This window comes from Falco naumanni, chromosome 3 (assembly GCF_017639655.2).
Source record: "Falco naumanni isolate bFalNau1 chromosome 3, bFalNau1.pat, whole genome shotgun sequence".
Taxonomy (NCBI): domain Eukaryota; kingdom Metazoa; phylum Chordata; class Aves; order Falconiformes; family Falconidae; genus Falco; species Falco naumanni.
Genome location: NC_054056.1, coordinates 72591520 through 72609803, shown reverse-complemented (window position 1 = coordinate 72609803; position 18284 = coordinate 72591520). Strand labels below are relative to the sequence as shown.

General features: G+C 39.6%; 1 protein-coding gene across 3 annotated transcripts in view; it reads left to right on the top strand.

The window, feature by feature from the left end:
• Positions 1–18284, top strand: part of PCMTD1 (protein-L-isoaspartate (D-aspartate) O-methyltransferase domain containing 1) — a 47480-nt gene that overhangs the window by 4826 nt on the left and 24370 nt on the right. The window contains exon 2 of one of the 3 annotated variants that reach the window (XM_040585611.1): positions 16664–17090. The exons of the other annotated variants lie outside the window; for them this stretch is intronic. Coding sequence (XP_040441545.1) covers positions 16784–17090 — 307 coding nt within the window. The 5' untranslated portion in view covers positions 16664–16783. The remainder of the gene's footprint in view (positions 1–16663; positions 17091–18284) is intronic. 3 annotated transcript variants of the gene reach the window in all.

Sequence of the window (18284 nt, the reverse complement as noted above, 5' to 3'; positions counted from 1 at the left end):
TCCAAGATATTAGGAGTGTTGTTAAGGTGACATGAAATACTGAGGCTTAAAATTTCTCTCAAGCATTGCATTTTGCTCCAGATTTTTCTCACAGTAGTATTTGCTCAGCATACAGTTGCAAAACAAATGCTGAATTTGGATTTGCAGTGTTTCTAAGATGTAAAAGGCAGATAGAATTAATGATCAAAAACTTGTCAAAACGCGCTTAAAACTAGGTTTATAAAAATAATTTTAAAAACTAATAGGCTTAGAGCAAGTGGCTTGATAGCGACATGGATGGTTTGGAACCCTGCATGAAGGACATTTATTTGAAGGTACTGTAGGGCATCTGAGTTGTCAGTATGGAGCTGTTAGATGCGAGGTAGTATTTACTGAAGGCTTACATTTTTGAGAGGTTAAAAAATAAAAGATGAAGCAGGATAAATCGAAGAGGTAGCTGAACAGTTAGAGAAGGGGCAGCCTTTGCCTTTGTTGCTAACATGCATCCTGTACTGTAGATTGTATGTGCTTATATACACACAGAATACGTGCACAACCAACCGGCTGCACAGTAGCATAGTGACCAAACAGGATCTCTGTCCTAAGAGTTTTTAGAACCTGGTGATGACAGACTGCCCATTCACTTCTGGTTACAAGTCAGTGTCTCCACGTTCGTTCTTTTGGTTGCTTATGAGTCTTTTGCCTGATGATGCCTTAACTTTTATCTGGTTGCTTTTCCAGTCCCTACTGTTGGGTCTTTCAAAGGACACATCCCTCAGTTTTATGCGGTTTGTGTTCTGTCTGGGAGTCTTAAATCACACAACAGCAGCAGCTGCTCTTGCTTATTTGCAGTGAAGCAAGGACAGGATATGGGCAGGAGAGTTTTCTGTTGTGTTACTTAAATCTAATTGTTGCTGTATCATGGGCCAAGTAGCCTATAGTTTCCATGAGCACCTAAAATAGCACTAGAGGGTCTGTGTTTATGCACCTGAGTCACATTGCAGGTATCAAAAGGCTTGCAGTTACTACAAAAAATTTCCTTTGCATGATTTCTAAATAGATAATGCTTATTAAAGCTGTCAGTAATCATGATTATTTCTTCCTTCTTTAACAATTGGATTGTTAAAGTCTTAAATGGTAGGTGCATATTCCTAATAGCAAATTAAGCAATATTGAAAACTAATCTTGAAAGCATTTCAGGATGACTAGCAACAACTTTGTGGTACTGGCTTATGTTCCACCAGGAGGCATCTGTCATTGGGAATATTCGCTGCTCCCCCCCCCCCCCCCCCCCCCCCCCCCCCCCCCCCGATGTCTACAAATATTTTTATAGTATTAGCAGTAGGAGTTAGAGTTCTTATGCAGTAGTGGTTTAAGGTGTAGTGAAAGGCAGTATGCAGTAATACAGTAGACACAAAATATAGGCATTCCTTAATGTAACTATTCAAAGTATGTTTATTGATACTATCCCTAAATCACAAACAGCATTTGCTAACAGTTCCTGTTGTCTTCAGGAGCAAAGGGGAGCTAAATTATAGAGTTGAGACATTTTATTTATTCATAGTTAAAAAAAAAAATACAGAAAAGCTGCTTCTCCAAAAAGAGATACCTGCATCAATGTATGGCTTCCATAAGTGAAGTGATAAAAGTCTTTGGAATTGTTTACGGTAATAGTCAGCTAGTAAATCATAGCCAGCGACTGATATGTCTGTGGTGTCCCTGTCCCAAATGAAAGGCTTGATTCCTATAAATGGTTGTTTTAATGTTGAAAGAGGAATTAGGGCCATGTGGTTGGGAGAAAATAATAACTGGTTACTATTCTGAGAATTTGTTTTATTTCTGTAGCAGATGTTTTCAGCTGCTATTCAGGAATTACCATGTGGTTTTCTTGACAGATATTTGAAAGAAGTCAACTAATACTCCTCAACCCAGTCAGGACCACTGTGCTATATAATGGTGTATGTATCAAAGTTAAAAAAGAGAGTTGGAGCCACTGTCCTGGCAATCATATTTTTCAGCACAATTGTTATTGCTTGATAGGTATGGCTACAATGTATGCAAATTAGCATTGCTGAAAGAATGAACTGTGAAGTTCACTGAAGAAGATGCTTATTTTCAGCAAACAAAGTAAAAGGTTAATATTCCTGCAGTACTGATAATTTCAAGTTATCAGGAATGCTGTATTTCTTCTTGGACATCAGCTTACCATGAAAGGATTTGATTTCTGTCTGAAAATCTTTGCTTGAGACTCACGAAGTTCTTGTTTACTCTTGTTGTTTGTGTTGGATTCTGGTACATGGGGTTTTGCTGGCTCTTGTTAGGCTGGGGCATGTGGTCCTGCTGTTTATTTGCAAAACTCTCGCCTTTACCCTCTTGAAAATGAACTGTTGTTTTGTTCCCATTCAGTGTAGTCACCTGCTGTCTGGTTTCTTAGCTTTGCTGTGTTCTTACTTCAGGAAGCTCTAAATGACTGTAGTCAGGGTCAGTGAAACTGGAAGGACACAGAAAAGTTGACTTGCTGAGTGTCTTTAACTTCTGCTGAGCTGACAGTTGCATCATTATAAATCCCATAGGCCTTAGTCTCTGCTTATTTACTTCAGTTAATTATGCATTCACTATGACTAAGACTCATTAGTGCTGAACTTCCTGAGATTCTGTGATGTTTTGTGGAGTAATTCAGTTGTCAGAAAAAGTCAGCGTAGGATTTGACTCCTCCATTCTGGGATGATCTGGGAGTTGTTCATGATATAACTACAGCATGTTACATGACTGTAGCAGCCTCTTGTGTCACATCAGTAAACTACACTTCTTTCAGGTGAAAACCATTTGCTTTGTGTGGCTGGAATAAAAACACTGCTGGGGTAGGATTATGGGGATGAAGGTACGCTTATGCTGTACAGGTGCATAGTTGCTACATAAGCAATGATAAAAGGTTCTCAGCTTCCATTTCTTGGTGAAATACTTGTATGAATGACTTGAAATGGTCACTGAAGCTTTCCCAGCTGCTCCAGATTCCCTCCAGACCACATGTGCTGTTTGTACTGTAAGCAAGCCATAACTTTGGAGCCATATTTGCAGTAGTACCCGATTCATACCTGAAGACAAAGAAAAACAATAGTGCAGAAACATTTTCAGGTTAAAAATGTGCTTGTATTTTAGTTTTGGCTTTTAAAGAAGGCCTATAAAGGGTTTTGTTCAAGTATTTCTAGTTCTTAGTTTAGGTATGCATGGCCCCAGGTTCAGCCAGTAGTGAGGCTAAGCACGTATTCTCAGTAGCACACACATACATGTATTCACGGATATGAATATGTGGTTGGCTGCCACATCAACACAGAAAACACAGTGGTAATGCAAGCGCCAACAGTGCTAATGGCTTTTCTTGGGTGGTCAAGCAGCATGTCTGCTAGTGGCAGACACATACATGCATGTATGTATGTAGTATGGATCCTTCCAGTTACTGGGTTTAGACAATCGTTCTGCCCTGAAACTGGCCCTTGGGTATCCCCCATTGTCTCTTGCACACACAGAGCCATGCTCAGCCACCAATCCCAAACACCACAGCTTCTCCAGGAGCTCACTTGGACCCTCTTTTGCCCCAGCAGCCAGCTCCTTCCATGGCCTTGCTCAGACAGTCTGCCCTGTCCCTGGTTCCCACGCCATGCTTCCAGTTTGCTGGCTGGTCCAGTTTGGTATCCTTGTGATCACACCCTGACCTGGAAAAAAAAAAAAAGGCCTCCTTTGATGGCACCCTGGGCACTGTGGTCTTACTTCACTTGTCACCTAGATGCACATGTACACTGAACAGAGCCCGAAGAAGAGAGTTACAAAAGGAGGTTAATGGGCAGGCAGGATAGACAATGGTGATTTGGGGAGAGCATAGCTGGATGTGCATACTTATCTGCAGCTAGTTTACAGGTGACCTATCCCTCTTGTCACCATAGCCCTAGTTTTCCCACACTTGTTCCTCCCCAAGCCGATTTGATCCCTCCCTTTCCCCACCTTTGGGTCCTCCCCTAAACATCCCATAACAGGACTTATGCCTTTCCCCTGCACCCCATGATAAATCTGGTACCCCTATAAGCAGCCACACTTGTCAATCTGAAAAGTTCCCTGGAGAGGCCCTGTGGTGGTAGGGATGTGGGGAGAGCTGATGGTTCTCTTGGGATAGCCCTGGGAGCAGCTGGGTCGGGGTATTTAGGTGGGTTCCCACACACAAAAGTGTGCTTCTCTACTCCTTTGTGTGTAGAATAGCTTTTTATCCTGTAACCTGACAGGGTTAATTTTGATACATGCTGGTAAATAATCTGTTTAATCATTTACAAGCCCAGTTGAAAATTCGTGATAGAAGTTACTGGCTGGCCACAGAGGTGTGAATTAAAGTGATACTGTTATGAAAGCAATACTTTGAAGTGTTACCTTGGAGTAGGGTATTTTAATAGCAACAGGGAGAATGCTGGAATGGTTGCATAAAACTTTGTGGAGCAGGCTTTGGTAACAGGCTGTGGTAACTGTACTAATGCTGTAACCTTTTAAATTGTAAAATAAGGAGTTGATTCCCACCCAGCTCCCCCACCGGATGACTTGCATTTGTGGCTGCTTTGGTAGTTCTTTTGAACAGATTTAGTTCATACTTGCTTTGTACATATTAAAAGTTTTGATAAATCATCCTTTCCTTTGGCAAGAACCATGAAGGGATAGTTAATATGTTTTACGTAAAAGTAGGCATTGGACATCTTGAATGATAGGGATTTATGGACAAGGTCATGTCATTTTAGGGTATGCTGTTTATGGATTTATGTCTGGAGAATGAGGCAGATGATGACATGAGCCTTAAAAGTCAAGGCACTTGGAGATATGCAGGATTTGGGGATTAAAAAGAGCAGTTAGGTGCAAGTAGATATCCGTTGCTTGCTTTGACAAGGTAAAAGTAACTGTTAGTGTGAATGTGTTTTAGTAAACAAGTTACATTTGAAGAAGTTGGTGAATCTAGTGTGATGCTTCTGGAAGATTGCATCAGCAAAAGAATTTTCTGCCATGGTTCTGAGGAGAGGAGTAGGTACAGGAGTAGGCTTTACTCGTTCTCCCTCTTGAGGATTGCAGGCCTAAGTAATAAAGTAACTTCAAAACATACTGTTGTATTGCACCAGACTGTTTTAAGGATCTCGTAAACAGGACTTGAATTTTCTTAAAATTATATTGATTTAGCATCTCATAAGAAGAGGACACATAACAAATAAAATTTGAGATCCTGAGACTGTGAAAGTAAGCATTCTGATAAGACTGTATTAAAAGTTGTTTATGCTGTGATTATAGCATGCTGTTTTGATGCTTTTAGATATATTTCTAAAGATCAGAAGACCAAAAGGTTTTAGTGCACTTGGAGCTTGATAAAGTTGATTGGTATTTTTAATGTTTTATTTGGGCCTGGTTTTGTGTGTGTGGCTTTTTTGGTTGTTTGTTTTTTTTTTTTTTTTTGTAGAGACTGCAGTAAATGCATAGCTCTAAGATGAGGTTTCAAGTGTCAGGAATGTAACTATCTTCTATTTTTACACTTGACCTCATTTCTATTTTCGTTTGCTAAAGGCAACAGGCATATGTTGTTCTGTTGCTGCTGAAAGTGAGTTACTTAAATAACTTATTATGTGCAATAAGGTTTTGAATTTTAGCACTGGCTGAAACAGTGAATATTTTGTCACAGGCCACATTTCCCCTACTCACAATTACATGAACTGTGACTTGATCTGCTTAAGAACTATAGCTGCAGAAGCTACATTTGTGGTAAAAGGTTAGGAAAGCATGTTTCAGTTCCTCTACTACACCAGCTTTATATTTCACTATAAAAGAGGATTCTTCTGCTCCCTTCCTCCAGCTGTTTCTGGTTGCTCTCTGAAGGTGGTACTGAAAGTAAAGGAGCATCCTATTTTACTGTGGTTTGATACCTTTTGGTTGCCACAAACTAAATTATTAAGCATTTTCTTTCATGAAGAGAAACAACTTTTGTTTTAAAAAATTTGACTATTTGGCTTGTCCTTTATATCAAGGTGTCTTAGTTGGCTTATGATCAGGGTAATGTTAAAATTTGCAGAAATGTGTGTCATTTGTATGCCTTTCACCTTTTCAGGCTAAAAAGGATTAGATATTCCAGAAGTGTGGTGGGTTATTTTTGTTTGGTTTTGTTTTGTTTTTTAAACACTTCTCTCCACAGCTCTTCTAATTGTTAATATTTAACTGTTACGGCCTATATAAACCAGCTTGAAATGAGTATTCTCTGTTAAATACCCCTGTACAAAGCCATGTATTGTGGCAATGGGTTTTGCAGCTGGGTCACACTCTAGCTCACTAATTCCTGTGAAATATGTGCACAGACAGCAGTTTCTCTTCTGAAAAAACAGGTGCATGATACAGACTCAGTGAGTACAGTCATCTGTATGTATTAAGCATCACTGATTCATATCTGTCATATGAAGTCCTGCTGTTTTAGTCTTGCCAGTGAACAAATGGCTATTACCTGGTACCTCTGGTTTCTGTAGGTCTGCTAGGCCATCTAAAGAAGCTTCTGATCTTTCTCCTTTCTTACAGCCAGTCTGTGATAAAGCAGTACTCTTTGACTGGTTATACTGGAGAGACTTAAAATAGCTGTAGCATGGGAACAGACAGAGCTGTAGGCATACCTCTCAGGAGCTGAGACCTTTAGAAAGTGTGGTATAAGGGAAAGCCTGGTTCTTTCATGGACGCTGCTGTCAGAGAAAGGATAGGGGGTTCTTCTGTATGTTGGACATTGGGCATTGGGCTAAGCTGACACCCTTTGCTTATCAGATGTTTCAGTGGAACTTTGATGGGTCACTAAGCCATCTTAAGCTTCTGAGAGATGAAACTATTTTATGCAGTGTCTTACAAACAAACCCCACCAAATGTTTTGGACTGTTGTGGGTAGAGAAGCAATATTGAGCAAAAAGAAACAACTATAGTTGATGGGATGCTATAGGACACGGGTCCTCAAACTACGGCCCGTGGGCTGGATACAGCCCCCCAGGGTCCTCAATCCAGCCCCCGGTATTTACAGACCCCCCCGCCCCCCCCTCCCAGGGGTTGGGGGTGAAACCAAGCAGCCGCAGATGACTGCCTGCTACTGCATCCGCGCGCCAGCCCCTTGGTTAAAAAGTTTGAGGACCCCTGCTATAGGACATGCAGAATTAGAGCAGAGCCAGTGTTTATTCACTCATAAAGGTATACATATAACCTCTTGAGATGTAATCACCAGTTTGCATATAGCTAACTACTAATGGTAAGCAACAGACTGGCAGCTATTTTTTTGTTGACATTTTATCACTGTGTCCTGTGGAAAAATCATGCCATGCTGCTCTAATCAAGTACAATTACCAGGAACTGTGTAGTTCCACCACTCAAGCTGCATCATACACTGACATACATTTCAGTTATTGTCATTGTCAATTGGGTATTGCAGACTTCTGTTAGTAGCTAACACTGCTCTCTGAAATTATTTAAATAATTGAGAATTTTTTTTTTAAATCTTGTAAGCAGTATCACTGGACTGACACATAGCAAATTGTATCATCAGAAAAACCATGGAAGTACTAGCTAACAGTATCTTGCTGCTTTGGAAAATTATTTTCAGAGCACTAGAGAGGCAGGTTTTTTTATCAGCACTTCTGTTTACCTGCTTCAGAAAATGAGGAGGAGCTGGCTCTGGGGACTGAGCAGCAACTGGTTGTTAACACTGTCCATCAGTAATGGACAACCTCTTTATGCATGACAGACTAACCTCTTCTGCACCAGTAATAATGTCAGGTGCTTAAAATCTCACAAGAGTCATGCAAAGATGGGCTAATCAGAGTATTCAGAGCTGTTTATCATCTCATCAACCTCATCCATGGAGGCTTTCTTATTTTACAAATCAGAGTATTTTTTAACAGAACATTTTTTGGCACATACTGGCTAAATTAAAACTTAATGGAAATTAGATAATAGTAGACTCTTTTAAGAGAGGGGAGTGTTTCTATGCTTGGTTCCAATTTAAAGGTCTTTGTAACATGAAAGTCAACTAGATCAAAAATGTAGGTATGCAAATCTCAAAGATGTCATGTATTTGAGGTGGAAGGTAAGGGGAAAATAATTTTGTGCAGATGACCAACAGATTTTACCTAGTGATTAATGTCATAAGACTAGGGCAGTGAGACAGCTTTCCTGTCTCTCAGCAGGGAGTTTTTGCAGGATATAATTAAGAAAGGTCAGTTAGTGGCCCGGAGGACGTTAGGAAGTGAATACTGAAGCTGGGTCTGTGGTGACCATAGTGACAATTACTGGAGAATTACAAGCACAGCTCTAAATAGAGACCACTGCTAAGGACTTGCTTTCTGAGGGTGTAGGGCTGCTTTAGTACTTGGTATAGATCTACACCTTTAAGTTCCAGAAATTATCCTGCACTCTAGGTTTCACCCCAGTATGGCAAGCTACACATCTGGCTATCCCGGGTGGAAATGGTGAGCTGTTATTTCCTTGTTTTGAAGTAAGCATTCAGAACATATTTATGCAGTGTCACAAGTAGGAGACTTTGAAGAATAAACTGCTTCTGAAATTTAGCTCAGCTTTGCAAGCATTTTTGGTTGCCCAGATTTTAAGCAGTGAGGAAAACTAAGTCAGGATGTGGTGTTAAGCTACACATTACAAGTTCCATCCAGGAAATACGTAGGATTCTTGGCTTTGCTTTGTAATAAAAGGTAATGAATTTTGAAGTCTTTGTCATCATACCTGAAAACAGGTCTGGCATACAGAACTGGTATATAGAAAATATTATTTTCAGCATTTAGTCCTTGCCATTGTGTGAAGAGAGTAGATAGAATTTCAGATGAGAAAAACAAATCCAGCACAGAAGAAAATAGACTGAGAAAGGAATGTATCCCAGTCCAAAAAAAGAAAAAAAAAAAGTTTTCCTCTGGGTATACAACCAACAAAATTCTATGTTGGTTTACTATTTTTTACTTCCCGTGAACTGTCTGCATTCGAGAAAAAAAAAAAGTAACATAGAAGTCAAAAGGTTTAGTGGGCATTCAGCAGGGTTGGTCTAGAAATGATGCCCTTGTGTAACTACCAAGGTTAAGATCACTCCATCATGAAGTCTGTGCTGGTGTGCTTGTCACTGCTCACATCTGTGGAGTGCTATAAGCTTCAATGCATCTTCTGAGAGAAATGCAGCACCATGTATGCTGCTTGGTGTGTTCAGAGTGACTGGAGGTGGAAGAAGAGTGAGAACAAGCACACACCTGGAATCTTGTATAAACAGCTGTTGAAGGCCTAAACAGGAGGATCAGGGCTTAACCTTACATCAGACTTGACAAACATTTTCTACCCAAGTAGGTCAATGCAATTCAGGTTAACTCAGTAGTTGTAGCCATTTACATTCCTTAACGTTAATCCTGTGGTCTGTTCCTTGTTCAATTGCAGTATTACAAAGAACCCTGAAGTATGCTTTGTGCAGTGCATTACGTTGGAGAGCTGACTGTACTTGTTTTTGTACTTGCTTATGTTTGACTTGAAAAGCTTCTTGAAATGATCCACTGAACAGTAGGTTTGGAGTGAATGTTTTTGAGTGAGACAAGTCTAGAGTATAGACTTCAGAAACGTGCAGTGTTTCCCTTAAGGCACAGAGTAGGATGTTACTGTATCCTGAAAACAAGTTTTCCTCCCATCTAAACTGTTCGATGTGGCAAAACAAATAGCTGTGGAAGAGAAGGCAGTTTGAGTAGCAGCTAATTTTCTGAAGCACTTAGATGTTTTATTGCCTTTAGTAGCAGTTTAGCAGTGAGACATATATGTATGAAAGATTAAAAAAAAGTTTCACAAGGCTTCATTCTGAAATACCTCTGTCCCACACTCTATTCTGATTTTTGTGGTCACCTACAAAAAATTTGTAGTTCACTCCAGCACACAGTTCATATTTTGGTTTTCTCCACCCTTTACCTGGTGAGGCTAATGTTAAAATTCCTATTTTCCTTTCAGATAGTAATCAAGAGGCCTTGCTGAAATCTTACACTCAGCTCAGCTCTGCAGTTTGAATTTCTTCTTGTGCAGCACAGTTACAGTACCTCGGAGGAAAGGGGAAGCTAAACTAAAAATGGAGTCCTTTTGTTGTAGTAGTCACTAGATGGGGTAAAGACAGGCAAAACATCATCTGGAGTTCATCGTGGCTGCAGGAGTGGCATGAATTGAGTCTGAACTGAAGCAGGTCTAACACTTGGTTGGTGCCCAGGAAACTTTAAACTTCTGCTGATCAGAATGATGTTGCTGACTTTTGCCTTGAGTAAACGGAACTGTGGACTGAAGTGTTTTAGGCCCGTGTATGCCTTTGTGGTTAACTACCTCCTATTGCCAGTCACAGGCTATTAGTTCTGGGGGAAACTTATTAACTGACTCCTGTGTCTATATTAATGCCTAGCTCAGTGGCTTATTGGTATCTCTTGCCTCTCCTCCCCTCTGGGGTAAGGTTCACCCAGCAATTTTGTTTGAGTAAACATCTATGAGTTTAAAGTAATGCCTCACAGTCTTGATTCAGTGTGGTGTGATGTGCTGCAAGCTGGTATCTTAAGGAAAATAGTTCTGAGAAGAAGACTTGAAATATGTCTGATCCCATTTGTTATATTTTCTCTTCTATTTTTCATCCTTTGAAACAAAAGAAGAGTCAAGTTAGTAGGCATGTATTTTTCAGGAGTCAGCTATGTGGAGTCAGGACATGTCAGCATTAAAAGATAGTAAATTGTAAGATACTTAACATTGTATGGATTTAGCAAAGGTGAGGTTTTGCCTGTAAAATTCACTGGATACATTGCTAGCATTCTATTTAATCTGTATTTAAGAGTGTACAAGTCATTAGTGACCTAAGGGATTAACTTGAAGTACACGTGTTTGTAAAACTTCGGCAATGTGCAGAACTTGTGTCCCTTTGAGAGCTGGCAAAAAAAACCTTCTCAAACTTTACATCTGATTATTAACATTGGAGTAAGAGTTTTGCATAGCATGTAAAATACACTCAAATTGTCAGTACTTTAGATTCACGTGGCACCTATGTGAACACCTGTGCAATTAATGTGGTGATAATTAAAAAAAAAAAAACAGAAATTATTTATAAGGAATTCTAGTAAAATTAGTTAGAAGTTAGGTCAGAAGCAGGGCAGAGGTGTTGTGATACAGTTATGTGGATTTTTACAGAAATTGGGCAGTGTGTTGACATTTAATTTTTAATGCACATATAAGAAACTTCAAGATAGTGTTCTAACTTGTAAAAATAAATTCATAAATAGTGTGGAATGAGAAACAGAGGTTTTTAAACTGTACTTGGTTTTAATTAGTGATTTTTTTTTATATTGAAAACTATATTGAATTTAACACTTAAACTACAATTTCTGTTGGCTTCTGTATTCCAAAGATTCCCAAGGCTAAAGGCAATTGCTGCATTTTGTTAATTTTATGCCACCTTCCCTTCCTTCCCGAAATTTCTATGCTGCTTGGTGTAATAAGCATCAGGAATGCTGCTTGTGCTTTTTGTGAACTGCATATGTTTCATTCTACGTATTGGTGAGCTTCACAGGATGTGTTCTGTGAGTTTTGCAGCTAAGTAGCAAGTTTTATAGTATGCTCTGTTGTCTTTGTCCTGGGTCAGCTGTCACAAGGAAGTTTTGACTAACTTACCTTTTTCTTTTTTTTTTTCAAGCTGTATTAAAACAGCTTGTGAGTTGGTTTCTTTTGTGTGTTTAAAATAGTAGAAAATGTGTTTGACTTCACATATCTGTTGCCTGTGTTAGGAGCAAGTAATTTTACTTCAGGTGGAAGCTTACAATTGTAAAAGCATGGGAGAAAAGTAAAATATGAAAAGATATTTCTCTGCAGCACAAGAAGTGATTTTTCAGGAAAAGATCTATTTCTTTAACTTCCTAGGGTGTTTTTTGTTTTTCTTTGACAAGTAACTTTCCACTTGAGTAGCATTTTTGCTTACCTTTAGCTGTACAGTCCAGAGTTAGAGCATCATAGTTGCTTTTGGTCTGCTTTCATTAATCAAGATATCTAAAAAGCAAAACAATATTACTGTCTACCCTAATGTCACCTTTTCCAGCCAGAGGCAGTACATCGAGTAAGGTGCAACCTTTAACTGCCCTTCCCCGCTAACTGCTCAGTTCAGATGTGTCAGAGTCCCATCCTTGAGAGAAGGCTCTCAGTTTTTCTCTCCTACTTCCCACAGTGTCATGCTGTGTACCAGACCTTTTCTGGTTTTGCATTGAGATTCTGCATGATAACTGTTAATAAAGGTGAAACACTTGTTGGGTGTCATCAGTAGAAAATCTTGTGATACTTTAATAACTTTAGCTGTCAGATAATACCAAGGACATAAAATTACAAAATACCTGAAAAGTTAATTCTGTTTTAGTATAGCGACTATGTAGAAAATAGTACGTTATTTATGGGAAAGCAATTTCATGTGAAAGTAGTAAAGCCGTTTTTTGATAGGAATTATTCTTGCTTTATTGTATTTATAATTTATAAAAGCTTTATTATAGCCTTTTGCCGCTTGGTTTCTGTTTCTGCCTGCGCACCAGTGGGGTACAGAGAGTCAGTCAAGTTCGCCATCTGCTGGTGCAGGGTGGTGCATGCACTCTGCGGGCGGGGCGCGGAGTGCTGTTTCTCAGATGCAGTAGCTGCATTAGTTTTCCAGAAAGTCAGTTCTTATATTTACTTTTTAGTTAAAATTATTTCCAAAGATACCTCAAGACCATCATGAACTCCTTAGGATAAAGGGATGGCAAAACCTATGCTTTAGTCATTATAGATTATTTAACTTACTGTCATTTCATTCAATAGTTCATTGAACTTTTAGGTGTGATGCAAGTACAGACAAATGAGCAGGGCTGGAATATTTTTACAAATTATATTTTACTTCAAAAATATAAAAGTCCTCCCTCAAGTTCCACACTTTTGTCTAAACTGTCCCTTAATTTTTTTACAAATAGAAAGGGATGTTCCTGTATAATTAAAAACACACACAGGCTTGCTTACTCTGCTGTAGCACATTAGGATGTTGAAATGTGTTTTCTTTACTTCCATCAAAGGTTTTTTTGCTGGTTGATAATTGTACCTGGTGACTTTCTGCCTCTCCCCACTGCAGAAGGTCAGGGAGAGCTGGTTTTGGCTCAGACAGAAGCACACAGTGGACAGTGGTGAACAGTCATCGCTTCACCCATGATTTTACTAGGGCTGTAGCAGCCCTGAACATTCCCCACCTTCCCCCCTTCATTTTGAAGTATGTTTGTAATTAAGGAGAAGCATTGTGTCTATAGTCTGGTAACTTTGAGCTTGCTTGAAATTTTAAACCTAGCTATATAATCTTAGCACTGATACTATATGGTTATTCATCTTTATTAGTGACTTGGTGTTTTATGTTAATAATGCAAAGCAAGGATAAGGAAACACTTGTATCAGAATTTTAAATGACAATGAAGTTTCCTTTTTAAGATGACTCTTTGATGGCCATCTAGGCAGGGGAGGGATAAGAGTTGTACAGCTTTTGATGTTGGATACTGTAGAAATTTTTTTTTCTAAGGAAGAAGAAAATGGCAGGCCAAAACAGATTTCAAAGATTAATGTTGACTTTCCTTTATTTAGGATTATGTGCATCTTTATATATGCCCTTTCTGATCAGAACTGATCCTTAACAATTTTAGTACACTTTTGATTCTGAGTTTGGTGTTCAGAAAAGTGAATGTACTCATTGGACTACATACAGTCCAGTACTGTTGCAGCACAAACAAACTAGTAGACTGCAACAAGGCTTTACCGATGGTCAAATTCTGTCTGTGCTGTGTCTCCTTCCTCCAGAAGTCAAACCACGCTGCTGCTCCTCCTCCATCTGACCCCCTTTCCCACGATCCTCAGGGCTATTTAACCACATTATACTTTTCATGCCAGTCCCTCTGCTGCCTTCTCAGAGTCTCCTCATCCAGGGCATGCTCTTTCTTCTCTCTGCTTCTTCCTCCTCTCTCTTCCTTGGCTGCCCAACCTATTAACAGAAGCAGCTACACCTGCCCCTTGTCTATATCAGCCAACCCACTGCCCCTGAAGCCAGCCCACAGCTGTATGTTATCAATGTTAATTAACCCAGCTTCATCCCTCTACAGTTCCCCCTTTTTTTTCCTTAACATTTCATGCCTTATGTATTTAACAATCATCACAACTTTTTCACAAACTCATACAGTCTAGACAATTTGTCCCTGAACTCATACACGTATCCCTTCTTATACAGCACTAATACATTACTTTGTGTCCCAACAAGCTTATCAAGGTCCTTGTGGTTGCTTGTTTCTTCTACAACTGGAGACACATTCAACGAGCACGTGAACACTGGCAAGAATACCACCAGGCCGAGCAGCAGCAGCAACAGTGGGAGCCACCCGTGGCATCGCACTGCTCCCACACCTTCCCCTGGCACAGCCATCACCGCTGGCTGGCTGGACCTGCTCTGGACCTGCCACCGGCTGTGGGCTGCTGCCATGTCTGGCCATGTACTCTGCTGCTATCGCCTGTTACCCTCAGTCTCTTAACTCCATGGCTATCAGGCTTCCTTCTCTTTGATCCCAACAGCTCACCTCTACCGGTGTCTGATCTGCATCCCCAGGCTCTTCCCACCTATCTCAATGCATCTGGATCACAGGCTATCCCCCCGCCTGTCTCTGCTACATTGGGCACCGCCGTCACTGCTCAAAACTTCAGATGTCCCCTGGCACAGCCATTATTATTGTCATCACTCATTACACTCAGTCTCACAAGCTAAAGGTCCTGAGGTCAAGCCTCACACAGGGCACCAATTGTCTCAGCACTCTCCAAACTAGCCAGCTGCAGCAAGGTCTTTTACCATCACATACCAACACACTCTTCATGCCAGTCCCTCTGCTGCCTTCTCCTAGTCCCTCCTCTTCCAGGGTGTGTGTTCTTTCTCCTCTCTCTTCATTGGATGCCCAACCACTTAACAGAACCAGCCACAGCTGCACCTTGCTTACATCGGCCAACCCACCGCCCCTGAAGCCAGCCCACAGCTGTATGTTACCAATGTTAATTAACCCAGCTTCATTCTTCTACACAGCACATGATTGTATTTGCATTCACAAGGATGCTTTTCTTCAGAATCATTGCAGTTTCTAGTTTAATCCTTCAGGAAAATGATTCAAACTCCAGAAGTCTTTGTTTAGTGTTGCAATGGGCAAATACAAACACACCAAACCTGAAGTTGCTTGTAGTTTCTGGATGTTTCCATTTATTTTATGGGAAGATTTATTAGTACGGTTTTGATAGAGACCTGTCAAACATGTGGAAGAGGATTCATTAGTGCTGTAAGAAGGTTCTTCATTTGAAGTATTTAACCATAAAAATTGTGTTGCTGTGGTTACCACAATGTAAACTTAGGAACTGCTTCATTCTGATAGCTTAAATGACCTTGGGCATCTGGATTGTGTAAATGAATTCCTGACACATGAATTTGCACAAAAGCGTGTATAAAATAGGCATGTGCTGAGCTGAAGAGGCAGGTGAAAATTTTTTTTTGAAAAATGATACTCAGCAATGCAGTTAGTGGTGAGTGTGTCTTTGGGATTGTTTTTTGGGTTTTGTTTGTTTTCTGTGTTAACTAGGTTACCTAGGATGTGCAAGATTAATGATAGTCTTTTTCTTCTTTTGGCTAAGCTGCCTTTGTAATTTATGTTAATGAGCTCACTGTGGGTACTTTATTCAGAAGTGCTGGATTAAACTTCTGTGTGTTCCTTTCTTCCAGTCTTCTATTGCCATTTTATTGGTAATTCATGCAACATTAATGGTTTTAACATCTGGATTTTATGAGTTTAGTGATTAGTAACTGCAGATAAAGTAAAGATCTGAAGGAATTATTTTAAAGCGAATAGGCTGTGTAGAATTCATGAAACTTGGTAGTCACTTCAGAGCTGGCAAGCTGTTGAAAACTTCTAGATACTTAAGGAATTTATACACCTGCAGTGAATAGGGCAGGCGGCATTAGGAGGAGTTCAGATACTTAGAGGGGTTTGCTGTGCTGGATCTAGAACAGAAGAATGTGTGGTTGCATCTGTACTAGTATTCTAGTTCAGCTGCAAAGTGTTCATCTGAGAAACATCTCCTGGATATCACCACTTGCCTGACTCCATATCCCACTGCAGGGTGACTTCAGAGCATGTAAACACAGTTTCTTTCATATGTAGCGAAGTTGGTACATGCCCCAGCTCCTGTAGGGCATTAGTTCTCAGGATGGGACTAGAGCTGCTCCAAAGGTAGTTGCTGTCCTGTCTGTGTCCCTGCCCCCCCCCCCCCCCCCCCCCCCCCCCCCCCCCGACACATACAATATTGGTGGCAGGTTCTTAGCACTGTAGTGCTTTCAGTGTCTGTGTGAACTCCTGTGCTGCATTGCTTGCAGCCCATGTGGATATACTAAAGCTAAGATGAAGAACATTAGATTGAGTTAAAATCTGAAGAGCAGAATTTTGATTAAATACTAGCTGTCCTGACTCTTTAATAGTTCTACTTTGTAAGTGATCCAATACTAATGATATTTCATCACCCTTTAATTGTTGATTTGTTTCTCTTTTGAAACTCAAGTTATGTAAACATATCTATTTTCTAGGATTCGTTTCTGATGTGCTTCTGAAAGAAGAACTGAGAATCCATTACATACTTACACTTGTGGGAAAATTCTCCTCCTAATGTATTTTGCAAGCTAATTGAATTATCGTATAAATTCAGCATGGGAGGAGCTGTGAGTGCTGGAGAAGACAACGATGACTTAATTGATAACTTGAAAGAAGCTCAGTACATTCGCACTGAGAGTGTGGAACAAGCCTTCAGAGCAATTGATCGTGGTGATTATTATCTGGAAGGATACAGGGACAATGCTTATAAAGACTTGGCCTGGAAGCATGGAAATATACACTTGTCAGCACCTTGCATTTATTCTGAAGTCATGGAAGCACTGAAGCTTCAGCCTGGATTATCTTTTCTAAATCTGGGTAGTGGAACCGGATACTTGAGTACAATGGTGGGATTAATTTTAGGTAACTTGAACAGTTTTATTTTAATACAGTGTTTGTGCATATTTTTAGAAGATTATACAGGCCCTGTAAAACTTTTTACTTCTTTAAAAATGACAGTACTATACTTAAAACTGAGTGAGATGTGTTGTTAAAATGTCGTGTGCTATCTACAAGCTTTTCACTGGCACTGTTGTTCAGTAACATTTCATGGAGTGTTTTGGAAGAGGCAGTCAGTCCCGCTTGCCTTTCTGTAATCTAAAGTTCTCATTTGAAAGAAAACAGTCCTTTTGTTGCTTAAAAGGAAAAGGCATACAGGAACAGTATTTGAGGGTAAAATTTTAGTCTGTATTGGTACCTTGTTTATGCCCTTACTCTAGGTTACGGTTTTGATTTACAGTTTATAGAAACAAAAATTTAAAATGTAAAGGGTGATGACTCTTGAAGAAACTTTTTGAAAAATATCAGTGTGCAATTGATTATTTAAAAGTAGACTTACTCGGTAACTTTATTAAGCAGAAGGTTTGGAAATGTAGACTGACAAGACTGTTTAAGCGCTGCAGGTCTGTAGGCTTTTTAACAGATTAGCACTGTCGTTTTTCTTCTGTTTTCAAATAATTTACTGTATGAAAAAGATTGGAATGAGTTATTTAAAATTTACATTTTAAAACCTGTCTTAGAGGAATGATTTAATACCCCCCCCCCCCCAACACTGAGAGTACAGAGCATGTGTATCAACAGTTCTTTCTTACAAATGAATTTCATTACATGAAATAACTTCATTTATTTTAGTATGTAGTTTTCATAGCTAGAACTTTGACTGTATTACAAAGAATTTTCGTATTTCCTTGGTTGCCCAAACCTTGCTGACAGGTAATACACAGATTTGGAATATATATATTTATATACACAGCTGAGATGTGAAGAGTTAATTTGTGAATTTTCAGTTAGTTTAGTTACTGTGTCATCTCTAATTTACTGAAGAGTAGAAATTATCCCTAATAGTATATAGTAGACATCATTTGTTGGCATCTCTGGCAGTGTCTTTTGTTACAATCAGTGCCAATTCAACAGATTCCACTGCTCTCTTGTGGAGACAAGAGCTATGTTCATTCACAGGTAACAAAAATCCCCACAACCTACTCTATTAGAGTATTGCTTTGCCCTTTTCAACAGTGTTTGTTTGAGAGTAGATATTTTTAATTAGGTTGCAATATT